The 27,519-nt window shown below is 39.5% G+C and overlaps 1 protein-coding gene and 2 long non-coding RNA genes across 5 annotated transcripts; 1 reads left to right on the plus strand and 2 right to left on the minus strand.

Moving 5' to 3' along the window:
- Window positions 1-1,865: 1,865 nt before the first annotated feature.
- On the minus strand, window positions 1,866-3,990 carry LOC309643400. The gene is made up of 2 exons (XR_014253714.1): window positions 3,321-3,990; window positions 1,866-2,362 (listed from the first exon to the last, which is right to left on the minus strand). It is a non-coding gene; the product is annotated as an uncharacterized lncRNA (long non-coding RNA).
- A 116-nt stretch (window positions 3,991-4,106) lies between these two features.
- Window positions 4,107-26,679, plus strand: CNRIP1 (cannabinoid receptor interacting protein 1). Of its 2 annotated transcripts, XM_082426114.1 has the most exons (5): window positions 4,107-4,245; window positions 4,396-4,708; window positions 6,803-6,953; window positions 20,837-20,886; window positions 25,674-26,679. In XM_082426114.1, the coding sequence occupies exons 2-5, from the start codon at window positions 4,530-4,532 to the stop codon at window positions 25,816-25,818; spliced, it is 525 nt and encodes a 174-aa protein (XP_082282240.1). In that variant the 5' UTR covers window positions 4,107-4,245; window positions 4,396-4,529; the 3' UTR covers window positions 25,819-26,679. The 2 variants fall into 2 exon arrangements, with proteins under 2 accessions (XP_082282240.1, XP_082282241.1); XM_082426115.1 differs by lacking the exons at window positions 4,107-4,245; window positions 20,837-20,886 and having other exon boundaries at window positions 4,318-4,708.
- LOC309643392 lies at window positions 17,626-25,667 on the minus strand. 2 transcript variants are annotated; one of them, XR_014253702.1, is made up of 3 exons: window positions 23,944-25,667; window positions 21,502-21,681; window positions 17,626-18,043 (listed from the first exon to the last, which is right to left on the minus strand). It is a non-coding gene; the product is annotated as an uncharacterized lncRNA (long non-coding RNA). The 2 variants fall into 2 exon arrangements; XR_014253703.1 differs by having other exon boundaries at window positions 17,626-18,057.
- Window positions 26,680-27,519: the final 840 nt, after the last annotated feature.

Consider the following 27,519-nt stretch of genomic DNA (forward strand, 5'->3'; position numbering starts at 1 on the left):
GTCTTTCCCTAAACTGCTTAGAATTGAGTTACTTCACTTGCAACCACTTGCAGATGAATCCCATCTAAGTCAGGTGTTGTATTGTGGTGTAAGTAAAAGAATAGGAAACATAAGGCATACTAAAAAGAAAAAAAGTAGAGAATTATGTAAGAGAGTATGCAAATATAATTATTATAGTAATCAATTATCTGGTGGTGCATTATGTGGTTTTCAGCTAAAGTGCATTTAAAAAACAGTATTGCATTTGTGAAAAAAATTATTAAAATTGCCATAACACCTGCATGTTAAAAGACATCAGTTAGTTATTATCATGTGCCTAGTATTAAACACCTCACCAATCAGATACAACCTATAATACTATGTTACAGCCAGACATTCTGCCACTGTTCTGTGCATTCACTGAGTAAGAAAGAAAGTTTGAACTGGGGAAGATGAAAACTTTCTGGAGATAGATGTTGGTGATGGTTGCACAACAGTGAATGTGCTTAATGCCACAGAACTGTACGCTTTAAAATGGTTAAATGGTCAATTTTAGGTTATGCATATTTTAGTCACAATTTTTTAGAAAGATTTTATTTAACAAAATTATTAGAAAAAGTAGAAAGCCATCTCTAAGAAATCTAGTTGTAATGGAATATTTATTTACATTTGTGGAGAAAAAGTGAGTACTGTTATCCTGATTGTTCACAGATAACATGCATGGCAGGAAAGGGCAAGAGTTTTACTTGGATGTAAATTTCTATGCTAAATTGGTCCAGAACAAATGCAAGCAAGAATCAGGATTACGATCACCACCGCTGAGCCAGGGTCTGCCCTGTGACTATGTGAGTAGGTAACCATATTCCCCCAAGAGTCTAGCAGACAAACAGGAGTCTTATTGCTCATCACCAAGGCTACAAAATCTCTTGGGCCTAAGGCAGGACCTGGATTCTTCAGAACTGGTCCAGGAGGATGGCTTTGTCTTCAAGTCTAGCAGATGAAGCTAGGAGAGGAAATCTTAGTATAAATGCACAGTGATCTGCCTGAGATCTCTGATGCTGAGGCATCCTAAGGCAGGAGAAGGGAAGGAATCTGGCACATTAAAACTGATTTTTAAACAAAAGAAAGAAAGAAAGAAATAGGTCCAGCAGATGTTAAACTGTACCTTAAGATAGATTGCATGAAAAAGACAGTAGTTAAGTGTGCTGGGACTGAATTTTATGTTAATGTGTATGTACACACACACACACACACACACACACACACACACACACACACACACAGAGCTATGTCCAAAGTCGTAATGCTGATTGCTTTTGAAGTCTATAATACGAATTCAGCACAGATACTGGGACAGTAAACAAGAAATGTTGTTAGCCCAATTCCTCTGCCAAGCCCACCATCTACTTGGGCTTTATTCACCAGTTTCCAGAAGAATGGTAATAATGGTTGCCTTGTTGATAGACAATGTTTAAGGTCATCAATTTGAGGTAGTAAAGCCAGACACCTTAAACTATAGTAATATATTTTCAGATAAACAAAAATAGCTATAATTTATTGTGTCTATATGTGACGGATACTCTTGTATGTTTTATATAATCTCATTTGATTCCATCATTGAACAAAAAAAACAAAACAAACAGAAAAAAAAACAGGGCTCTGAGAGGCTAAGTACCTTGGTTTGTTCAAGGTCAGCCAGCTTGTAACTAGCAGAACTGGAATACAAACACATCCATTAGACTCCATACCCGTATTCTGTGCACATTTGTATCAATGACGAGAAATTTTCCTGTTACTTTGACATTTATTAATTCCATTTTAAGTTGCATTTTATCTTCTGAAAATGTTATTCCTAATGCAAGTTGCCCAGCATTTGTAACACCTCATATTTGAAAAGTAATTTATTTTTTCAAATGCTTTCCACTTTCTCATTTAAGTCTCACGACATTGGGAAGGAAGTGTTTTAAAAAATAAAAATCGAAATGCAAAAATTCCAGTGCCTTGCATAAAGAAACCAATTAGCGGCTGAGCCAGGATTCAAACTGAAGTCCTCTTACTCCATGTTCAACACTCTCTTCAATACACAGGTGGAAGCTGACCAGAGACTGTGGGACTGTTGAACAAAAAGTTAAGTGAAATTTCAAAAAGACTTTAAAACAATTCCAAATGGGTATCATCCTCTTTCCAGCCCCCAACCACCAGAGTAATTAACGTTAAGTTTGCTGTATACCCTCTAACTCTTTTTAAAGTGCTAAGAAAACATATACAAATTTATATGGTTTTAATTTTTTAGTGTTTTAAAATACCATCATACTACAGATATTATTTGCAATTAGTTTTTTTCTCTTTACATTATTCCAGATAAATCATATGGACGTAATTACTTTTCAAGATAGGGAAAGAAACACATAAGGACATGTTTAAAACAAGGACAGAAATTCAATTCAACAAATATTTACAGAGCACCTACTATGTGCCAGGCACTATTCTGTGTATTCTAGGGATACAGCAATGAATGACACAGGCGAAAATGCCTGCCCTCAGGCTTCCACAGTTTGCCACTGTGTAGCTGCCCCAATTTTATCATTAATAGTTTTAAATACACGTGTTTGCCAATAGAACATATAATTTATTATTTTAACAGTGGCATAAATCCTATAGTATGGGTATATGAGAACTTTTCCACTCATTTATTCATTGGTTAGCATTCAGTTTATGCTTGGTTTTGATTTTCACAATCAATGCTGCAATAAACACCCATATTACAATTACATATATCCAATTATATACAATGTAATGATGCCTTTATTTCTTTTGAAGGGCAGGTTTTTTAAGGTAGGATTTCTGACTCAAGATATACAGAGAGATAGACAGATATAGATATATACACATATATATGGTTTAATTTAATTTTAATAAATCATCAGATTACTTCTAAGGGGGCTGACTTCCCTACATCTTTACCAACACTGAATTTTAAGTCTTTTAAAATTTTGCCAAGCTGATAGGCCAAATAGTTTGATATTACTGATTCAATCTGCATTCCTCTGGCTCTTGTACTAGAGATGGTGAGCATCCTTACGTATGCTTATCGACCATTTGCCTTTCCACCTAATAATCATTGCTAATATTAGAGTCAGGCACTGGAATGTTCATTCTCTCATTTGATTCTTACAACAACCCTACCAAAAAAGATAGCATGTGCTTCCCCCCCCCCCTCCATTTTACAGATGAGAAAACCATTTCCAAGGGACAAATCACACCTTCGAGATGATGCTATTTCTAAAGAAAAGTAGTGCTGCCTTGAGTAAACAAAAACCACCACATAGACGCATCCCTACCCATTCGTCCTCACGAACCCGTTTCTCCCTTCCCCAGGTGTGCTCACCGGCCCTGGTACTATCCACCAGGTGGTGCTGAAGCAGGTGATCACGCTCCACTCTCTGAAGTCATTCCCAGTGGAGCCATAACACCCTTGGTTTCCCCTTGTCTCCAAAATCGCGAGCTGTCAACTGACTTCATGCTTAATATGCAAATCTAAACTCTGCGGGTGTCGCACCGGGTGCCCTGCCATTAATCTTTTGACCGATCCCTCCCCTTGGCCACTGTCACCACCTATGTATGCCTTAGAGCCATGCCAGTTACCTGTGATGGGGTTAATAGCTCATCCTACAAGATCTGTGTAAATATATGTGATTCATTACACGGTGTCATTCTTGAGACAAGGATATGCATAATGGAAATAAACACCCACGAGAAGATGTAGCTCCTTGACTATATATTGGTTATTTTCTGTTTCTTGCACACATTCTTAGTTCAGCATGGCGTGCAGTCCACATTAGATGGAATTGCGCCTTCCCTCAGCCATGTCCCCTAAGCTTTGGAAAGACATGTTTCCTGAGATTAAAATCACTGGCTAACGGTTTCCTGCCCCGCTTCCCGGCTCCCTTTTGCCTTTCAGCCTCCTCCTGCCTGGCTGGGGCTCGATCTGCGAGCAATGGTATCCGCAGTCCTTCGCTGACCGAGGTGGGGAGTCCAGATTCCGAGGTCTCGCCCTTTGGTGTCGTGCCACTTAAACCCAGGACCTACCCCCTCCCTCCCAATCCTCTCCTCCGCCCGCCCCGCGCCGCTCTAGGAGGAGTCAAAATGTCCTCTTCCCCAGCTGGAGGGGATTGTAGTGCGTAAACAGGATTAACTCTCTCCCACCCAGCTGCGCTGAGCAGCCCGCCGCCTGTGGGCCGGAGCGAGCCCCCTGGCGCGCGGAGGGCGAGGCACGGGGAGCGGGGGATGGTGGAGCTCGGGACCTCGGAGCTGTCCCTGGGGCGCGCTTCCTCGCCGAGGGGGGCGGGGGGTCACCGCCTCGGGAGCTGCTTCTCGGAAGCCAGGGCTGACGGCCGCGACGGCTCTGGCTCCTAGCCGCAGCCTCTCTCCACCACCTCCCTCTCCCTCCGCGCGCTTCCTCTCCGCCCACCGCGCTCCAGCCGCCGGGTCGCAGCCAGCGCAGTCCTCCGCCCCCCGGAGCCGCCGTGCCCGCCCGCCCGCGCGCAGACATGGGGGACCTGCCGGGCCTCGTGCGCCTCTCCATCGCGCTGCGCATCCAGCCTAACGACGGCCCGGTCTTCTACAAGGTGGACGGGCAGCGCTTCGGCCAGAACCGCACCATCAAACTGCTCACGGGCTCCTCCTACAAGGTGGAGGTGAAGGTTAAGCCCACCACGCTGCAGGTCGAGTGAGTGCGGGCGCGCGCAGCGGCTGACCGGCCCCACTTGGGGTACGCGGGGTGGACCGAGGCCCCCCGGGACAGCCGGAGCCTCTCCTGGGCACCTCTTGCCTCGCACCGCGCCCAGCGTGCCCAGGAGGTTGGCGGGTGGTGGGGGGGGCGGGTATGAGGTCAGCTCCCTGCACCCTAGGTCCCCTCCTCTCCTTAACGCTACTCTCTCCGCTGTTCTCGTTTCCCTCCACGCCTCGTGGGGTGGGATGTTTAAAACAGCGACAGGAAGCCAGGAGTTTAGGGGTTTTTTCTTTCCTTGTAAAATTTTCATCCCTTCTGTGCAGCCATCGGCGCGGACCCGCAGGCGGCCGGGGTGGGGCAGAGGGGAGAAGCTCGCCGCGGGGTTCAATTACCGCAGCCCCGGTCCTCCTCTGCCCCGTTCTGTGAGGCTGAAGGAAGGAGAAAGGCTGAGGAATGAGGTGTAAAGTCGGGGGCGGGTGATTATTGGGGCTCCCTGAGGGATGCTCCCCACTCCTCCATCAACCCTTATGAGCCTGGGACCCCGGGGCTGGAAGAGCAAGACGGAAGGCAGCCTCCTCTGCTTAGGCCTAGTTTCGCGGTTTTCCCTGCCTGGTGTTTTTCTTTTTCTCCCGAATTGTCTGTTCAGCCTGGTGATCAGCAACATCCTTACAACAAAAGGATGGTTTTTTTAATACTTATTTATTCGTGGCAGGGTTTATCTCTTCTCTGCTACCAGAGGTTGATGCATCCAGTAGGCTCTGGCTGGAAAGTCAGTGTAGGAGGGTGCAGTAGCTTATGGGGAAGTATCCAGGGCTGGAATCCTTTACCTCTCAGCTTCCACGTTAAGCATGGTGTGAAGTCTAGTGTGGAAAGAGGAAATAAACCATCCTGTACTGTATCTACCATTTGCTGAGCTTGGGAGGTGGGGTGGAGAGGGCTTTGAATCCACCTGACACCTTTTATAGCTTAAGTGTCCTCCAGTAGTTGTTAATTCAACAAACTTGTATTGGCCTTCTAGGTGCCAGGCTCCAAGTGAACGACCTAGAATCAAACCTGAGTTGTGTCTAATGCTCTTGGTCCATTTCCTTGTCCTCATCTCTGACAGCTCCAAGCGCCCATTATCCTCACATTCTGCGGTGTTCTGTGCATCTGGTGATAATCCAGACTTTTTCTTTCCCTTCTTTCCCGGCAACCCCTTCTACCAAGTTATCTGTTCTATTTCCTTCAGGATACTTCTCTATTTTTCAAGTTAATCTAAAAACAAATTTGAGTTAACGATAAAACTATTTTTTTGTTACACTTTAATTTTATCAAAGTTTTTCAGTGCCCTGACCCAGTGATTCTCAAACCTGAGTCTACATTGGAATCACCTGGAGGGCTCCTTAAAACACATATGGCTGAGCCCCATCCTAGATGTAGTAAACTCTAGTTTACTACATCTAGAGTGGAGCTTAAGAATTTGCTTTCTGATAGGTTGGCAGGTGATACTGATACTGCTGGTCCGGGGATGACACTTTGAGAACCATTACCCTAACATGAAGAAATGATGCCAGTGAGAGTTTTTGGCGTGTGGCTGGCTTGAGGAAGAGTACCCCAAACTATGGGACCCCCTGATTGTTGGAACAGAAGAAAAAACCATTAGAGAACTAGTTCAGTGGTTCTCAATCCTACCTGTGCATTAGAATCATGTATGCAACCTTAAAATAAATTTTCTAGTGCCCAAACCACACCCCAGACCAACTGAATCCTTTTCTCTGGGGTTTGAGATGGGGTGGGTATAGGTAGGTTTTTAATAGCTCCACAGGTGAGAAACTAAAGAGGAAGACCATGGACAGAGTCTGACTCAGCCTTGTGCAAGTACTTTGGATGAGAATACTAATGTCACTCCAGAGAGATTAAGTAGCTGATCTAGGGTCACATGACTGGTTAGCTGGGGAAGTCAAGCCCCCTAGACTCTCGGAACTTTCTGCCACACCACAGTGTCTCCGTTAGCCACACCCTATGGGGTTTCTGCCTAGAGCTGTGGTCCAGACCAGGGCAGGGTGCCTAAGCTAATTCCTACCATATGTGGTCAACTCAAGTCCATTGCAGGAACATTTCCATTGGTGGTGTGCTTGTCCCGCTGGAACTGAAGTCTAAGGAGCCTGATGGGGACAGAATCGTATATACGGGAACATATGACACAGAAGGTGTGGCCCCAACCAAGAGTGGAGAACGGCAGCCCATCCAGATCACCATGCCGGTAAGGCCTACTTGGGACTGTTGGAGTGTGGTGCCAAGGCAAGTGGAAACCATGGAAAAGAGAATATGAAACATTATTTCAATTCATGGTTTCATATTCGAATATATTTGTTCATAATGTCCAAGTACAATTAATTAAATGATCCATGCTTCTCCAGTGATCAGTTTCATAGTAATTTCTTATGTGGCAAAAATTTAAGTCTCTCCCTACATTTTTGTAATCTGTTCCATTGATCTGTCTACACTTATGCCAAAGCTGCATTGTTTTAAATACATTGCTTTTACAGTATGTGTTTGTGTATTTTGTAATTGGCCACCTTACTGAACTTGCTTACTAAAATTCTTCATTCGACGAGCTTGGGTTTTTCAGGTAGACAGTCATAATCTGCATATAATTGTGTCATTTTTTGATTTTTTTTTCCTGGCCTTCCTGCATTGGCTAATGTTTCTAGAATAATGTTGCCTACTATTAGTGGTAATCCTTGTCTCCAAGGTTTCACTGTTAGATACAATGTTAGTTTCAAATATTTATTATGTTAAAGCATCCTGTTTCTAGTTCACTAAGAGGTATTTTTTTTTAATTGGGAGGTGTGTTGAATTTCATCTAATTCCTTTTCCCCTCTACGGAGATAATTTTTGTCCTTTGATATATTAATGGAATAAATATAAAATATACTTTGAAATACTAAACTTCCTGTATTTCTTAAAATAAACCCTACTTAATGTCATTTATTATTTGTAATATATTACTACATTCAATATGCTAATATTTCATTTAGGGTGTTTAATTTTTTGTTTGTTCATTTGGTTGATTTATCAGCAAATATATAAGGATTTCCTATATATATCAGGCACTGGGAGAAGAGTGGTGAACAAAATAGATATCCCTGGCTTCATGGGGCTTCTTATCTAGAGGAGGAAAACATACTTTATACGTGATTATCAATAATAAAGTAGATAATTGTTATTATATAACATGTACTGAAAAAGTAGTGGTACCCTTGGGATATATACCGGGGGTCTTAGTCTAGCTCAAGATTTAGGGGATGGCTTTCTTGAGAAAGAACTAAAGATATGTAAGAGTTGAGGGAAGAGGGAGCACTTGAGGAAAAAGGAGGTACAAAGATCAAGAGCTGGGGCAGAGCAGGATGTGTTTCAAGGAATGAGTAGAAACCCTATATAGCTGGAGCAGACCGTGAGGCAGAGACTGACTCAAGATTAAGATGGAGTTAACACAACATTGTAAATCAACTATACTCCAACAAAAATTTTAAAAATTAAAAAAAAAAATAAGGATTAAGCCGGAGAGGAAAGTAGGGGTTCGATGTTACAGGACCTTCTTTCCTTATCGAATTTATCTTAATGCCTGTGGGAATTCATTGAAGGTTTGTAAGTCAACTTTGATAAGCAATTTACATACAAATTGTATGTAAATACATTAATACACCAGTTTAAAGTATTCAGTTACATAGATTGTAACTACTGTATAATCACCACCCCAACAAAAATATAGAACATTTCTGTCATCCCAAAAAATTCCTCCATGCCCATCTGTAATCGATGCCCCCAGGCTTAGCCCTCTCTGACCTTTTTGTCTCAATAACTTAGTTTTAACAGTTCTAGAATTTCATGTAAATAGAATCGTAGCATTGTGCCTGACTTCTTTCACTTAGCATAATGTTCTTGTATAACGTCGTTGTAGCATAATGTTGTCACATAAATAATTGGTTCCTTTTATCACTGAGTAGTATTCCATGGGAAGGATATACTAGAGTTTATTTGTCCCTTCACCAATAAATGAACAGCTGGGGTGTTTTGAGGTTATGAATAAAGTTGCTATGAATATTTGAGTATGAGTCTTAGAGTGAGAATGTTTTCATTTCTGTTGAGTAAATACGTAAGAGGAGATTTGATGAGTCACATGGTAAGTACATGTTTAACCATATAAGAAATATCCAGACTGCTGTACCATTTCATATTTCAACCAGCAATGTATGAGAATTCCAGTTACTTTACATACTTAATTATATATCAGTCTTTTAAATTTGGAAGTGCAAAAGACCTAGAAGAGCCAAAACAATTTTGTTTCATGGTCTATAATGTAGTCTTTAAATCAGATAGCCTGAATCTTCCAGCTTTGTTTACTCAAAGTTATTTTGACTATTCTAGGCCCTTTGCATTGTTATACAGATTTTAGAATGAGCTTGTATTTTAGAATGAGCTTGTCAATTTCTCCAAAAATTGGGGTATTAATTGGGTTTGCATTAACTCTATATGCCAGTTTGGAAAGATTTGACACTTTACTACTGAGCCTTCTGATACATGAATATATCTGCCTATTTAGGTTTTCTTTAATTTCTCTCTATAATGTATTACAGTGTTCCCTGTACAGATTTTATACGTACTTTGTTAAATTTATCATTAAGTATTTCATATTTCAATGCTACTATAAATGGTGGTTATTACTAGTATATAGAAATAAAATTGATTTTTTTCTATATTCATCTAGAATCCTGAGGCCTTGCTAATCTCCCTTATTAGTCCTAATAGTTGTTTGGGATTTTCTTTTGTAGAATCCCTAAGCTTTTCTATGTATGATACTTTATTTCTTTTAATATTTATTTATTTACTTATTTTTGGCTTCATCGGGTCTTAGTTGTGGCCTGTGGGCTCTTCGTTGAGGCTGGGCTCTGTAGTTGTGGCGCACGGGCTTAGTTGCCCCATGGCATGTGGGATCTTAGTTCCCGGACCAGAGATCAAACCCACGTCCCCTGCATTGGAAGGCAGAGTCTTAACCACTGGACCACCAGGGAAGTCCCTCATTAACATTTTATTGAGGATTTTATATCTGTGTTCCTGAGGAATATTGGTCTATGGTTTTCTTTTCTTGTCATTGTCTAGTTTTTGGTATCAGAGTAATAATACTAGCTGCATAAAATTATTTGGAAAGTTGTTCACTCTACTGTTTTCTGGAAGAGTTTGTATAGAATTAATATTATTCTTTTTTAATGTTGGATAGAATTCACCAATAAAGGCATGCATTTCACTTTGTCTAAAGGTTTTTAGTTACAAATTCAATTTCCTTAATTGATATTGGGCTATTCAGGTTTTATTTCTTGAGTTAATTTTTTAAATAAATTTATTTATTTATTTTTGGCTGCGTTGGGTCTTCATTGCTGCATGCGGGCTTTCTCAGTTGCAGCGAGCGGGGGCTACTCTTCATTGCGGTGCACAGGCTTCTCACAGCGGTGGCTTCTCTTGTTGCAGAGCACGGGCTCTAGGCGTGAGGGCTTCAGTAGTTGTGGCACGCAGGCTCAGTAGTTGTGGCTCGTGGGCTCTAGGGTGCAAGCTCAGTAGTTGTGGCGCACGGGTTTAGTTGCTCTGTGGCATGTGGGATCTTCCTGGACCAGGGCTCGAACCCGTGTTCCCTGCATTGGCAGGCAGATTCTTAACCCCTATGCCACCAGGGAAGTCCCTTGAGTTAATTTTTGTAATTGGTCTTTGATATCATTCACTTATTTCATTAAATTGTCAAATTTGTTGGCACAAAGTTGTTGGTAATAATCCTCCACCATCCTTTATGTCTTAGGATCTCTAATGATGTCCACTCTTTCATTCTTGATATTAATAATTTGCCATTTCCCCTCACCAACCAGTCTAGCTAGAGATTTATCAATTTTATTGGCTTTTTCAAAAACCCAGCTTTGTTTTCATATGCTCCACTGACCCATTTTTCTGTTTCATTGATTTCTGATCCTATCTTTTTTTTAAAGTTAGTTTTTATTTGTATGTTTGTTTGTTTGTTTATTTATGGCTGTGCTGGGTCTTCGTTGCGGTGCATGGGCTTAGTTGTGGTATGTGGGATCTTAGTTCCCCGACCAGGGATTGAACCCAGCTCCCCTGCATTGGGAGCCTGGAGTCTTAACCACTGGACCATCAGGGAAGTCCCCTGATCCTATCTTAATTATTTATTTCCTTCTTTTGTTTGTATTAAGGTATTTTAATTGAGGCTATACACACACACACATACACACAGAGTAAAATGATCTCTTTGTATATTGTACAGTTCGGTTTTCCATAGTTGGACTATATGCACCTAAGTGTGCATTTCTTTGAATCTTTTCTTCTTGGGGCTCACTGAATTTCTTGAATCTGTAAGTTAGTGTTCTTCCAAATTTGGGTATTTTTAACTGTTATTTTGTTTCAAATTTCTTTTCAACTTTATTCTTCTTGTAGTTCCTCAATTACACATTGGACAGCTTGATATTATCCCACAGATCTTTACAGTCCTGTCCAATTTTCTAAAAGAAAAGAAAATTGGTTCTTCAAATTAGATAATTTCTATTGATGTATACTCAAGCTCAGTGATTTTTTTTCTTCTGCCATTCCCAGGCTACTCTTGTGCTTATTTTCTGAAATTTTTTCTGTCATTGTATTTTTCAGCTCTAGAGTTTTTTATTTGTATTTTCTATAGTTTCCATTGCTCAAGATTCCCTATCTGTTTGCTCACTGAGACCATGTGCCCCTTCTTTGAACATGTTTATAATTGCTGATTTGAAATACTTGTTTGGTAGATCCAGTATCTGGCCCCATTTAGAGTAGGAATGACTTTTTTTCCTGAATGTGGGTCATGCGTTCCTGTTTTGTTACATGTTTGATAATATTTGATTAGAAACTAAACATTGTAGATAATATATTATTGATTCTAGTTTCTTTTATTGTTCTGAGGACTAGTCTCTTTTTAAATTCTAGCATGCAGTAACATTGCTGGAGGCAAACTACAAATTCTGTCTTCTCAGCGGGGTAGCAGCTGATATCTCTGCTTAATTTTTTTTCAACTTCCAGTTGCTGCTTTTCTAGCCTGGTTCCCTTGTTCCAGTGGAGTTTAGCAGTCAGCCAAGGAATTGGACAGTTTATACTAAGATTTTGGGATCCATCCACCCTGAGGTTCCTCTAAATTTCCAGCTGCTCTGCCAGCCCTGAGCCCTTTGCTTTGACACTTTCAAACCAGTAAGGCTCCAACTTCTCAGGTTTGGGAATGCATTCAATTAAAAAAACAAAACAAAAAACAACGAAAAAAACCAGTGAACTTACAAATTTTATTCAGCATAATTTTCTCTTTCAAGAATAAAGTCTTCTCTTAGACGAAACCAACCCTGCTGACACCTTGATCTGGGACATCTAACCTCTCAAACTGTGAGACAATAAACTTCTGTTGTTTGGAAAAGAAAAAAAAAAAAAGACTCTTTACTGGTTTGTCTGCTTTTTCAAGCAGAAAAAGCCCCCTCCCACCAGCCCATACAAGCAGTTAGGGAAGAATTATGGCAGAGTTACAGTCAGATTTTGGGTCTCACCTCTTCCGTAGCTCTCTTGTTTCCAGGATTTTCTCCCTAAATTTCCAGCTGCTCTGCCAGCCCTGAACACTGTCTTCTGCCACTTCTCGCAGATAAAGCTGCCATTTACTTGGGCCAGAACTGCCGGGGGATTGGGGAGTACCCTCAAGCAAAAAAAGCCACACGGACAATTCTTAACTGTTATAGTTGAGATCTCTCAAGTGTAACTCTGGTTTCTGTCCTGCTTTTCGTTGCTTTTTTTGTTTTTTTATTTATTTATTTATTTATTTATTTTTGGCTATGTTGGGTCTTCATTTCTGTGCGAGGGCTTTCTCTAGTTGCGGCAAGCGGGGGCCACTCCTCATCGCGGTGCGCGGGCCTCTCACTATCGCGGCCTCTCTTGTTGCGGAGCGCAGGCTCAGTAATTGTGGCTCACGGGCCTAGTTGCTCCGCGGCATGTGGGATCTTCCCAGACCAGGGCTCGAACCCGTGTCCCCTGCATTGGTAGGCAGATTCTCAACCACTACGCCACCAGGGAAGCCCTAGTTGCTTTTTAAAGCCTTCAAGTAGTTTTTGTTTATATTTTGTCAGATTTTATAATTCTCTATGTAAGTTTCACCCACCAGCTCCCCATTTTAAAAAACATTTCAATGTAGGACTTCCAGTCCCTGGTAATGTGACAAGATTTGCATGTTGTTAAAATCGGTCTAGTAGCAATATGTAGATTGGAAGGGGAGATAGGCAAAGGCCAATTAGAAGGTTCTTCACCGTTGAAGATGTGGTGTTAGGGTTAATAACTTACTAAAATGAATTGGGCACATTTTCATAGTTTGTGCTCTGAAACAATTTACATAGCATAGGATTTAGCTGTTACTTGAAAGTCTGACAGAATTTCCCCATAAAAGTCAGGATCCAAAATAATGGTATTTGGAAGGAATATCCCTAACTTTCAACTTAGTCCATAATGTTTGCCTTTGGGGGGCTTTGAAGATTTTATTGAGTCAATTTTAGTTGTTTTTCTGAGGAAATCATCCATTTCTACAGAAACACATTTTAAAAGGTATTTTTAGACTTCTAGGAAAATATTTGAAGATCACACATCCAACAAAGGGCTGGTGGATCAAAATAAATCTCTTTTAAATCAAATAAGTATCCTTCTACTGTAGTGTATCGAGAATAGCATATGTAATTAGAGTTGAAAGGAAATATTAACTCGAAGCAGAACTGCAAATACTAAAGTTATTAGGATTTTATTTTTGTTTATTTTTTAAAATTTTATTGAAGTATAGTTGATTTACAATGTGTTGATTTCTTCTGTACAGCTAAGTGACTCAGTTATACATATATATAGATATATATATTCTTTTTCATATTCTTTTCCATTATGGTTTGTCACAAAATATTGAATATAGTTCCCCGTGCTATACAGTACGACCTTGTTGTTTTTCCATCCTATATATAATAGTTTGCCTCTGCTAATCCCAAACCCCCATTCCTTTCCTCCCCTACTCTCCCTCCCGCTTGGCAACCACAAGTCTGTTCTCTATATCTGTGAGTCTGCAGGTTCATAGATATGTTGATTTATATAGTATTTTAGACTCCACATATAAGTGACATCGTATGGTATTTGGCTTTCTCTTTCTGACATTTCACTTAGTATGATAATCTCTAGGTCCATCCATGTTGCTGCAAATGGCATTATTTCATTCTTTTTGATGGCTGAGTAATATTCCATTGTGTGTATGTATGTATGTATGTATGTATGTATGTATATATATACATATATATATCACATCTTCTTTATCCATTCATCTGTTGATGGACATTTAGGTTGTTTCCATGTCTTGGCTATTGTAAATAGTGCTGCTATGAACATAGGGGTACATGTATCTTTTCAAATTATAGTTTTGTCTGGGTATATGCCCAGGAATGGGATTGCTGGATCATATGGTAGTTCTATTTTCAGTTTTTTGAGGAACCTCCATACCGTTTTCCATAGTGGCTGCACCAATTTACATTCTCACCAACAGTGTACAGAGGTTCCCTTTTCTCCACACCCTCTCCAGCATTTGTTATTTGTAGACTTTTTAATGATGGCTATTCTGACTGGTATGAAGTGGTCCTCACTGTAGTTTTGATTTGCGTTTCTCTAATAGTTAGTGATGTTGAGCATCTTTTCATGTGCCTATTGGCCATCTGTCAGAATTTTAATGAGAGCCCAAGGGCCAATGAGCTAACTTTAAGTTGTTCATTCTTTCACTGAACTGGTACTGAGCACTGGGTCAAGTGCAGAGGTGGTCACCATAGATGAGACTGTACCCCATCTTCCAGGTGTTCACAGAGCAGGAGAGCAGACCTCCCCACCTTCTCCCTGGAGCCAGTATGGGCTGAGGGGACCAGAGGTATAACTTCCTCTGGTTTTAGAAGGGTGGAGTCATACTTCTTTTGCTATAGGTGTAAACAGAACGCTAGGGAGGAAGATTAACTTATTTTAGAAAGAACTCAATTAAACACTTCTTAGTTGGATCTGTAAAGTGAGAACTTCTACATTATTTTGAATGAGAATGAAACACAGGTATTTTTTTTTAATTTTTAAATTTATTTATTTATTTATTTTTGGCTGTGTTGGGTCTTTCTCGCTACACGCGTGCTTTCTCTAGTTGTGGTGAGCAGGGGCCACTCCTCGTTGGGCTGTGCGGGCTTCTCACTGCGGCGGCCCCTCCCGTTGCAGAGCACGGGCTCCAGGTGCATGGGCTTCAGTAGTTGTGGCATACGGGCTTCAGTAGTTGTGGCTCGCAGGCTCTAGAGCACAGGCTCAGTAGTTGTGGCGCGCGGGCCCAGTGGCTCCGCGGCATGTGGGATCCTCCCGGACCAGGGCTCGAACCCGTGTGCCCTGCGTTGGCAGGTGGATTCTCAACCACTGCGCCACCAGGGAAGTCCCACAGGTATTTTTTTAATGTGAGAATGATTTAGACTGAGTCATGAAACGAAAGATTTTCTTACTCACCATAAGTCTGGATTGTCTGTCCAGGTACCTGCTAAAAGGTTGGAGAGCCTTCAGATGCTTTGGAAGGATGTTGTAGTGACAAGGATCTCTACGCTGTAACTAATGAATCCTGAGTCCCAACAGTAAAGCCTAGATTCTTCCATATAATTTCCACTCTAGAAGAAGCAGGTGATTGATAGTTGATTGTTCCAACAATGATCGCACAGCGTTTGGTTTGAGCATTGGCCATGCATTTGTATCTTATTTGTAATAGGCTGATTCTAAGGAAAACAATTGAAATTAGAGGTTTCCTGATCATGTCAGCAGCTCTTATGTTAAATTCAAATGTTCATTCTAGTGGTGAAGCTTTCAGCTAGCCTTCATCATTATCCTACGATGTTTTTAAGTTACCAATATTTCAAACTTAAGTTTTAAAAAGTATGGGCATACCACACTCTCACAGACAACACCAAAACATTGAAATATCCAGGTAAATGCAATCAATTAAGCAGCAAGTTCCTGGATTATTCAATTTACATTCTTCACCAAGGGAAAACATCAGTGGTATGGGTGCCTGAGGAAACGTCTAGAACGTCAGAATTAGAACTGGAAGTTATGAAGGTATTGGGATGCCATCTAGTTCTGTAATTAACTGTGATCCCAGGCAAACCTTAATTCAATGGGCCTGTTTCCTCAATGCAAATAGATGGATTCCACTACCTGATCACTAAGACCACTGTCAGCCCTAACATGGTGTGAAAATTACAAACTTACCTTTAGGGATGTGGTACTAATTATTTGCTGAAGAAAGTCAGATTCTCAAATACTGTCATTTAGGATCACACCAAATAGGACTGAAATCCCACAAATGTATGTAGGACTCCTTTCTGGTTGGGCACAGACACACAGAGAAGTGTGGGGATGCATTCCAGCATTTCAAGGGCTTTGCATGATTTTTTAAAAAAATTGTAAGATACCATGACAAGGTTCAGAAATGTGCATAAACTTTTAAAGCACCAGTAATCCCTACATTTTGATTTGGCTCATTTTCAGATTACCTTCCACATATATACATTCTATAGTTGCAATCATTTTTAATACATATTTTGTACAACTTTCTACATATTCATTTTTTATAATTTTAAGGGTAATATAAGACTCTATCACAATATATCATAATGATTACACTCTTACCCAGATATTAGATATATTGATTGTCCCATCATAAAAAGTGCTATAATGTAAAGTTTTGTGCATATAGTTACCTCAATCTGAGTAAAAATATTTGGTCAAAAGAACTGAATCTTTATGGCTGTTCCCACATATGGCCTTTTTGGTGTTTTTTGTTTTTTTTTTTAAGTTGTACATACTATTTTACAATGTTACTAGCAATAAAGAAGTCTACTGGCTTTGTTAAAATTATGACATCATTGAGAATTACTTTAAAAAAATAGATTTTCTAATTTACTTTTCACTAGCACAAGAATGAACATTTCTACATGTTAATTTTGTTTCTTCTTGTGTATATTATTCTTTCAGGTTTCGTCAATACTTCTGTTGGAAATTATTTTTTTTAAAAATCACAGACTCCTAATAAAGATAAACAATCTGTCATATCTGTCATATTTCTCTCACTATTGCTTTATTTTTATTTTCCATTGTGTAGAAATATAATTACATTAAAAATTTTCATTTTCTGTTATGATTTCTTCTTTTAAAATGAAGACGGTTATTTTTTCCATAGAGTTGACAGTCTATTTTGGTTTTCCCATAGTTTTGGATTTTTTGAGATTTAACTTTCCTCTTATTCAAACTTGATGTATATGTTTGTACTGTACATCATTTTCCAAAAGATTTAAGCTGGTATTTAGCATTTTATGAGTCCCAGCAGTAAAGCCTGGGTTCTTAAATGTAATTTCCACTCTAGAAGAAGCAGGTGAATGATTGTTCCAACAGCGATCGCACAGCTTTTGGTTTGAGCATTGGCCACGCATTTGTATTTTATCTGTGATACATGATTCTATTACAATTGAAATTAGAATTATTTTTTTAAATTTTTATTCATTTATTTATTTTTTGGCTGCATTGGGTCTTCGTTGTGGTGTGCGGGCTTCTGATTGCAGTGGCTTCTCTTGTTGTGGCGCACGGGCTCCAGGTGCATGGGCTTCAATAGTTGTGGTGTGCAGGCTCAGTAGTTGTGGCTCGCAGGCTCTAGAGCACAGGCTCAGTAGTTGTGGCGCATGGGCTTAGTTGCTCTGCAGCATGTGGGATCTTCCCGGACCAGGGCCCGAACCTGTGTCCCCTGCATTGGCAGGCAGATTCTTAACCACTGTGCCACCAGGGAAGTCCTAGAATTATTATTAATTGAAATTAGAGAAGATTCCCTGATCAAGTCAGCAGCTATAATATTAATTGAAAATTTCATTCTAGTGATGAAAGCCTTACATATGCTTTAACACTATTTTATGACTTTTGTCAAGCTTAAGTATTGTAAATTACAAACACAACCACTTTCACAGGTAATAAGGAAGTCTTGAGATCCCCAAGTAAATGCAGTTAATCAAGTAGGTGAATCCAGCAAGGGAAGCTGAATTAAAGGTACACCAAAGCAACTTCTTATGAGTCTAAGGTTACCTCAGAGTAGTTTATCAGATTTTTATAAATCATTGGCTAAATGATGCTAGGATAATTGGCTCTTTGGGGGAAACATCACTGCTGTTCTTTCCAGATGCCATACTTCAAAAAGATACTTCAGATGGATCCCAGGGTTATCTGTAAAAAGTCAACTTTGTAAAAAATCAAAATGCAAAGCATTAATCTAAACCTTAAAGAAATGGAAGAAATCCAAAGGTGAAAATGGAAAACTTTGATTACATAAATGTAAAATTCCTGTTAAACATTGTAAACAAAGTTAAATTTTCCTTAAAAGGCAATTTCAGTTAAAAGGCAAATGATGGTTGGTGAAAAACTTATTTGTAACATGGATGGTTAAGCTGTGTTGCCTCGATTTGCCACTGCCCGTGCAGACAGTGCTGCAGCCCTGCAGCTGAACTCAAGAAGTAGTCAAGTGCCATCTGACTTAGATCAGTGGCAGTGATCTCTCTATTCACATGATTCCAGAGGCCCTGGTACAGGGAGTTAACGATACCCAGCTCTAAAAGCTCTCCACCCACACTTCAAAGAGCAGTGCTGACTTGTATTTTACTGTGACTAATTCTCCACTCAGTCCCTCCAAGGAGAGAGCCCAAGTGGAGATTCTGTCTGTATCATGGGTGTCATCATGATAGTCTCTTTGGTAGGCGACTGGGGGGAGTTTAGAGGAATAAGGCAGGGAGGTACATGAGCTTGTTGTGAGGCTGTGTTTGCGCAGGAAGGTGGCCTTACACATGCATTCCCAAACATAAAAGGTATTCCTCATGTCAGCTCTTTCTAGTATTTTGGCACAATCTGTAGCTTAATATATAAAGAATTCTTAGAAACCAGTAAGGAAAAGAACCATAGGACATGGAAAATTGAAAAATAAGCAAAAAACATAAAGAGGCAATTCACAGAAGAGATACAGATGATCAGTAAATACATAAAAATAGCTTAATTTCACTATTGGTAAAAAAAAAAAATACAGATATTGCAATGCCAGTTTTCACCTATAAAATTAGTCAAATATTTAAAAGTAATACTAATTGTTCAGTGCTAGTGTATTTCTGAAATATAATAATTTTTCTAAATTGATTTTTGGATCCTGCAAGCTTGCTGAATTCACTTATTAATTGCATAGTATTTTCTGCAAACAGTTGTTTATCTGTGAATAGAAAGTATTACTTCCCTTTTTTTTTTTCCCCCTCTTGCCTTAAGGTACTAGCTTAAGACTGCTAACACAGTGTTGTACAGGAATAGTAAGAACTGCTCTCGGTGCCTTATTTCCATCTTATAGAGAAAGGACTCAGCCTGTTACCATTGAGGGTGATGTTAGCTATAGGTTTTTTATTGGTGCCCCTTAATCAGATTGAAGAACTTTCCTTCTGTTCCTAGTTTGCTGAGAGTTTTTATTATGAATGGATGGTGAATTGCCAAATGCTCTTTCTGCATCTATTAATATGATTACATGGTGTTTCTCCTTTATTTTGTTAATATGGTGAATTACATGGATTTTCAAATATTGAACCATCCTTGAGTTCTAAGGCTACATCTCTCTTGGTCCCAGTGTAATATCCTTATTATGTATTGCTGGATTTTATTTACTAATATTTCAAACAAATAAAAATTATAAGCAAGTTTTACGCATAAAACCATGAGGAATTTTTGTCTGCAATTTTCCTTTACTCGTAATAATATCTTTGTGAGGTTTCAGTATCAGGGTAACAATGGCTTCACAGAATGAACTGAGAAGTGTTCCTTCCTCTCTTATGTAGAACTGGTATTTTTCCCTTAAATGTATGAATTTATCAGTGAAGGCATTTGGACCTGAAATTTTCTTTCTGGGAAGATTTTAAACTACAAATTCAATTTCTTAAGTAGTTAGAGATTTAGTGATAGCTTGTGTCTTTCAAAGAATTTGTACATTTTAAAAAATGTATTAGTATAAGTTTGTTCCTCATCTAAGGATCCCACATTGTTCCTAATATAGGATCAATTGTGATAGTATCTCTTTCATTCCTAATACTGGTAACTTGCTTTCTTTTTCCTGCTCAGTTTTGCTGGGGTTTATCAATTTTAAAGACATTTTCAAAAACAAACAAACAGATTTTAGTTTCATCAATTTTTCTTTACTGGTTTTCCTTTTTCTGTTTCAAGGGTTTCTGCTGTTTATTGCCTTTCTTTTTCTTACCACTAGACGGGCTACAATTAAAAGGACCGGCAAGGTCAACTTTTGGAGAGTCTGTAAATCAACTGAAACTCTCATATTGCCGGTAGGGATGTAAAATGCCGCAATCACTTTCGAAAAGTTTGACAGTTTCTTATAAAGTTAAGCATACTTATAAGACCCAGAACTTGTAGTCCTATCTATTCAGCTAAGAGAAATGGAAAACATGTATTTACTACTAAAACTTCAAACAGTACAGGAATAAAGAGCCTTGGAATCCAGTCGGAATTGGTAGGTCACACCACAGTAAAAGTCATAGATGCTTATTTATACTGATATTATTTACTAAGGAGATAACATCATGTCTCTATCAATATTATAAGCTCATTCTGTGCTCCCAAGTCAGTGGATTTCTAAGTGACTCTATTCTTGGTGAATTTCACATGTCTCCAGTGGATTTGGGTGGAATGGTGAGTAGAGAGAAGTACTCCGGGGATTCTAGGGCATCTGGTTGTAAGACCACCATGGAAATTGTTTAAAACAAGTTCTTCAGATTCCTCATTTGTTACTGAGCACAGCAAATGAGTCTCCTCTCTTTGGAAGCTGATGGGTTCTCTTTCACATTGGTTGTGAAAAAGAAGTGTACCAAGCCTTGCAACTTGTAAGAACACTAAGGCAAATAAAACGTCCAGGTGCGTAGTAGAGTGTCAGTTTCAGGATAAATAGACTGGGTGGCTTAAACAGCAAATATTTATTTTTCACAGTTCTGGAGGCTGGAAGTCCAAGATCAAGGCGCCAGCAGACCTGGTATCTGGTGAGAACACTCTTTCTGATTCACAGACAGCTGCTTTCTTGCTGTGTTCTCGCATGAAGGAAAGCAGAGAAAGAGAGAGATCATCCCTCTTCATGTCTATTTTTATAAGGACACTAATCCCATTCACGAGGGCTCCATCTTCACACCCTAATTACTTCTGGAAGGCCCCACTTCCAGATACCATCACATTGGGGATTTAGGCTTCAACATACGAATTTTGGGGAGCTACGAATATTCAGTCCATAGTAGTGTCCTAAAGCACTCTACACACGACAGTTCATAGATGTTCTTCTCACTCAGGGAGAAAAAAGAAAAACCGTTCAGTACCTTTTAGCTCATTTGCTTATATAAATAATTTGGTACATTGATTATAGTTTCTAGATAGGAATTAGGAAACCTAGCTTCTTGACCTGCTTCTAGCATTAGCTGGCCGCACAATGTAGACCTAGGCCAACTCACTTAACCTCTCTGAATATTAGTTCTTTCATCCTTAAAATGGAGATGTTAAAACCAGTCACAACACCAGTGTGGAATGACATATGTGAAAGTAATTGTATTTAAAAAAAAGAGAGAGCTATTAAATGCACAGAATTATACCATGTATAATTGCATTACCTGGGAGCCTGCCTGGGTAAATTTTCCTTGGAAGGCACAGATGGGTTGGAAGGGAATGGAGAGCTTGTAGTTGCTTCCTCTGTTCTTCAAGAGGAATGTCAGCTTTGGATAGCACATCTGTTCTTAGCCAGAAGAGAAGAAATCCTGAGTTAGGTAGAGAGATGCCCAGGAAATAGAACTCTAGAAGGAAGAATAGGAAGAAGGCTAATGGGAAGTTAAAACAACTAAGGTGTGGGAGAGAGGAAGACATATGCCTATTTAGCAGCAGTTAAGTTTACTTTAATAAGACCTTGGGTCCAACATTAATAACAGAGAAACAAAGTAGAAGCACCTAAACATCCCATATCTTTAGCTGTGACTTGCTGTCAACAGACTTCTATTTTGGTCTCCTGTGTTACTGAGAACTCTTAGATTGAGACTTTATTAATTTTAAGGTCATTCAGGTGTAAGTGTAGTGCCTTAAGGCCTTTTGTTTTTGTTTTTTGCCTGTGGTTGTGATCATCTTTGTTTGTTTGTTTTTGTGACCAACTTTTATTTATATCTGTTTCAGAAAAGGTATTGTTTTTCCCACTTACCTAGCCTGATTTCAAGCTGCTCCCTCAAAAGTTTAGCTGGTGTTTGTAAAATATTTTTATAACTTAATTTAATTCAGTTGCACTTAAAATGTACAGTGTCCTGTGCTGGTCAAAAATAATAAGTCATCTTGGTGATTTGTAAAATGAGATAGCAGTTTATTATTACCACCAGTACCCTATTGTAAACAAAGTTGTAATATTTTCATTAGCATATATGTATCCTTAATAGAATTTATTAAATCCCTAGGGTTCAAGGGATATATATGTTAATTTTTCAGGGGTGATAGATCCATTTCACCACTTAAAATATTCTTTCTGATTATAAAAGTAACATATTTACTGCAGAAAATCTAAGTAGAAAAGATAGAAAAACAATTTCTTAGAGAGCTATTGTTAATATTTTTTCATTTTCTTTTCTCTATACATCTTATTTTGTGTATTTGAACTCATAATGTATAAAAAGTGTTTTAATCTTTTTTCTGTTAACATTGTAATCATTTCTCTCATCATTAAAACTAAATTCCTGTTTAGTGATTATATAAATTCATAGTACAGATATTCCACCATTTTCATAATAATTTCCTAAAGTTGGATGCTTAAATTGCTTCTGGTATTTGGAAATGTTTGCTAAGTTGATAGGTGAATAATATCTCTGTAAAGTATGTATTTCTTTAATTACTAATAATATTACATTTGGATATTTTTCAGATGTTAGCCAATTTTTTAATGAACTGTCCAGTTTTATCCAAATGTTCTTAGTAGTTCTTACTAGTTAATTCATATAATATTTTATTTTAAGGATATTAGCTATTTGGTAATACTTGTAAATACTTACAATTTGGCTTAACATTTTTTCTGATTATAAAAGTAAAATTCAATCATTAAATTTTTAAAGTACAAATAAGTACATGGAAGAAAATAAAACTTATTCCATCAGCAATAACATGTGTAATTTTAATGGAGTTAACACTAGACAGTCTTGTTGGTACCTGCGTAGTTCAGGTGACAATATAGAATACTAGAAAAATTTTATTAAATATTTACATTTAGAATTGTTACATAGTATTCCACTATACACATATGCCATAATTAATTAAGGATGGAAATTTAGTGTTCAATTTTTCACTACTCTAAACCCTTAAGATAAATTATTCTTAAGATAAATTATAAGTGAAATTACTGGACCCAAGTATGTTCACACCTTTACTTGATACAAATTACCCTTCCAAAAGGCTGTGTAATTCAGTTCCCATTGGTACTATTTAGAATACCTGTTTCCTTGTTGCTCACTAAAAATCCATAGTTCTAATTTTTAATCAACTTTGTTGTATAGTTTACATATAATAAATGTACCCATTTTAAGTATACTGATCAATGAGTTTTAACAAACACATACATATACTCTTATAACCACCACCCCAGTCAAGATGTAAAATGTTTCCATTACCCCAAAAAGTTCCCTCTTGCACATTTTCATCAATCATCAATTCCCTCCTCCTACCCCAGGTAACGTGGGTAACCACAGATGTTTCCTGTCAGCATAGATTATATTCTATCACTATAAATTATATGGAGATATATATATATATATATATAGAAATGGAATCATATAGTACACGTATTCTTTGGGGTCTAGATTCTTTTGCTCAGCATGTCTTTGAGATCCATCACTGTTGCTGCCTGAATCAGTATGTTCTATTGTTGAGTAAAAAGCCATTTTACTGATATACCAAAATGTGTCTATCACCAGGTGAATGATGAAACATTTGGGTTGATTCCAGGCTGGGGCTTTTGTGAATAAAGCTGCATATATGTGCACAAGTCTTTAAGCTATGACTCTCTAAAAAGAGATCCTTCATTTTCTTACCTGGGAGAAGATTTGTGGACTCTAGGTATATCACCTACTGTTTCAGGTCAAGCAGATTTCTCAAAGGCAAGCCAAACCTTGTTTTAGGGTCCGATGAGCAGGATGAGGCAATGGGGCAGGATATGATTTTGAGAGCATCTTGGAAAGCTATCTAGGGAGCACCTGATCGCCCTCCTCCTGTAGCAACCGCAAGCATAAGGCTCCCATTGCTCACAGCCCTCCCCCACAATGTCTTCTGGCTCCTGACACGTCTAAGAACCCTGCTAAGTCAGGCCTGGCCTCCTCCCATGACGGCGGGTGGGTCAGAGGAGAAAATAACGACAGGCATCATGCTGTTTACTGCCACATCCCCTAAATAGCTCCAGGAGGCAGTGGCAGGGTCAGGCTACCCTACAGGCCACTTGAGCCCCTGCCCAATGGCCTCTAGGGTATTCTGTGCCCTCCTCAGCTACATGAGAATTGTGTGCTCATGACTCCATAGAATTCCGTGCAGCGTGTGCAGGGCCTACCTTCTGGAAGTAGAATGCAAACTTCTTGAGAGCAAAGGATCACGCCTTATACAAATTTTTCTATGTACGAGGCACACGGTAGGTACTCAAATAGGGTTTTGGGTAATGTAAAATCAGAACCTGAGACATGGGCATAGCTTATAAACACTCAATAGTATTTGAAAGTTAAAGTAGGGTCTTTAACAAGCAAATGCTTCCGATAACATAGTTTCCCTGGAATTGAAATTAACGATGGGAGGGCAGTTGTAGCTTTTGTTTCGTGTTGTGCACATGTTATTTTGTACAGCTATTTTTCGAAAAAGAAACCAAAGACAATCATTAAACACCATTCCCTCTCTTCTCTTCCCAATCTCCCTTCTCTGGCAACCTCTGAAATTCTGAGATTCTAAGAGAAGTTTCCAGAACTTAAATATGGGAAACAGCTACATTTGGGGAGTTATTTGTATTAAAGGCAATATGATAACAAATGCCATGAGTGGGATGGGAATAAGATTTTATAGAGAAATAAATGGTTCACAGACAGCTTTTCAGGAAAATCTCTCTCATAATAAAGGAAGATAGTTCGTTAGAGTAAGGGCCTAAGCTTTCAGACCACAAGAGCCTGGAGTGATTACACAGATGACACCTCATTACACAGTACATCTGTTACTAAGTCTAAAGTCATTCTGCTCGCTGCATGACAGACAGTAAATCGGGAGACGAGTTATTGGGGGAACTTTATCTGGAAAGCCAGCAGACTGAGAAGGTGGCCGACTAATGTCCTAGAGAACCATCTTACCACAGTCAGAATTCAGGCTTCTTTTATACTAAAAGGTGAGGGGCAGGGGGTGAAGGGGGGAGTTGGTTGTTGTAAACTTCTTGGTGCAGGACTCCTTTGTTCTTGCAGCTGTCCACATAGGTCAGGTCACGATGTTCCTGTAAACTTCCAACAAGACAAATGTTATTCTCTGTTCTGCAACTTTTTATCTTTATATGAATGGGAAAGTGTTGTACTCTTAAAGGTCAGAGCCTTGAGAATGGGCTGTCCTGTATATTGCAGGCTATAGGCAACTTTCTTAGCTCGAAGCAAAAGCAATAGAATACAAAGGTTGAAGTAAAAGAAACAGATCTAATATGGAGTCAGATTTGTTCTTCCCTATTACATCTCTTTCAAGAACATCAACTCTTATGTTTGCTCATGGCAGAATGAGGTTTTGATGGGGCATGTTTCTCTTCCCTCAGTTCACTGACATTGGGACCTTCGAGACAGTATGGCAGGTCAAGTTTTACAATTACCACAAGCGAGATCACTGCCAGTGGGGAAGCCCCTTCTCCGTCATTGAGTACGAATGCAAGCCCAATGAGACCCGCAGTCTCATGTGGGTGAACAAGGAGTCCTTCCTCTGAAGATGGCGCTTTCTGATGCTGTTGGACAACGTCTTCAGAGATCCACTTTTAGATAACCCAGCACAAGCCTTCACCAAGGCACACCACTCCATTGCTGTCTCCCATTGGGTGCCAATTATCTACTAGTCCTGATTATTCTGAAAGTGTAATTCCCCTCTGATGCAATGTCCCTGACATAAAAGATCATGATGTACCCTGCCCGAGAGACTCCCTTTCTGTATTCTGTGTTGGTGTTCCTGCCTCCAGTTGTTCTTGGTCATGCTGGTGACCACTTGGAGGCGCTCCGTGGAATCCGCAGGCTGTGTCCCACACTTAACTTTTCCACTGAATGCTGTTTTGTTTCCAAGTTGAGTGCTTCCCTCTTTTTTGTTAAATGTTAAATAAAAAATAACAATGTGCTTGGGTTCCATCCCAAGTGTGCAAGGGTAACATGTAACTTGGGATGTTTTCCAGCTGTGTCAAAGTAGGCTTTGTGAAAATATGATGCAAACAGCAGTCAGTGGGACTCAAGTGTTGTGCTTTCTATAAACAGCTCGGCTATTTCAGGGAAGAATAATGACGAAAGAAAAGGACAAATATTTAAGAAGTGTTTATAACGTATTACAACTCAAATAATGTAAGGTATTGTGCTGTGGCCTAGTGGAAGTGGGAAAGAGCCTTGTGTGGACCACTGTTAAACAAGGTGACCAAAGTGACAGGGTTAACTCTTTGGCAAGTGACTGTGGTGTCCAAACAGGCATGCTGATGGCCTCCCTACATTCCCCTTCACTTGAACTTTGTAAAACTGTGTATGGAACTATAATCAACTTTTGATACTTCTTAATAAAGGCATTGAAAATCATCCCTGACTTGCCTTCTTAATTTGGGCAATATCTGTCTAGCAGGTGGACCTCTGCTCCAGGCCAGCTCTACTAAGATTGCTACTGAATCCAGGCTGGTACTGCTCACCACACGACAGGCCAGTAAATCAAGAGATGAGGTGAAGGGGCACAGAATAACGACTTTATTCGGAAAGCCAGCAGACCAGGAAGATGGTGGACTACTGTCCCAAAGATTAGAATTCAGGCATCTTTTATATTAAAAGGGGAGGCAGTGTGGCTGTTTGTTACAAACTTCTTGGTGCCGGAATCCTTTGTTCTTGCAGCTGTCCACGTAGGTCAGGTCATGATGTTCCTGTAAACCTCCAACAAAACAAATGTTATTTTTCTCTTCTGCAACTTTTTAATCTCTATATGATTGGGAAAGTGTCACACTTTTAAAGGTCAGAGCCTTGAGAATGGGCTATCCTGTATATTTCAGACTATAGGCAACATTCTTTTACCAAAGGTGCAGAGCCAGCATGATAAAGCACAGGCAACAGAGCGCCAGGGTTAGAACTAAAGGAATAGATCCAATATGGAGTCAGGTTTGTTCTTCTCTGTTACAAGACCACCGTCTATGTTGCAGGGTGAGGGGGATATACCTGGAGTAGAATTAGCACACTTAACTCATAGATCAATTCTGACCATTAAACAGGGAATACTCTACCGGCTGCAACAAAGCTAGCACAGGCTTGGGCTCTTGGTGGACAATCAAAAAATGCTTGTCCCTATCCTCTCTCCATTCTTCCTTCCAGGGTGACCCCTATCAGCCAGCTATGTAGCTGAGCAGCTTTAGGATGTGGTGCTGTAACAGTGCATGT

Source organism: Balaenoptera physalus (genome assembly GCF_965194825.1).
Source record: "Balaenoptera physalus genome assembly, chromosome: 15".
In the NCBI taxonomy this organism is placed as follows: Eukaryota; Metazoa; Chordata; class Mammalia; order Artiodactyla; family Balaenopteridae; genus Balaenoptera; species Balaenoptera physalus.

What these genes read in the sequence shown, in the direction of transcription:
- CNRIP1 (XM_082426114.1), top strand. Translation starts at nt 4,530, where the DNA reads ATGGGGGACCTGCCGGGCCTCGTGCGCCTCTCCATCGCGCTGCGCATC. An exon ending in CCCACCACGCTGCAGGTCGA is followed by an intron (nt 4,709 to 6,802) that starts GTGAGTGCGGGC and finishes AGTCCATTGCAG; the next exon opens with GAACATTTCCATTGGTGGTG. An exon ending in GCCAGCAGACCTGGTATCTG is followed by an intron (nt 20,887 to 25,673) that starts GTGAGAACACTC and finishes CTCTTCCCTCAG; the next exon opens with TTCACTGACATTGGGACCTT.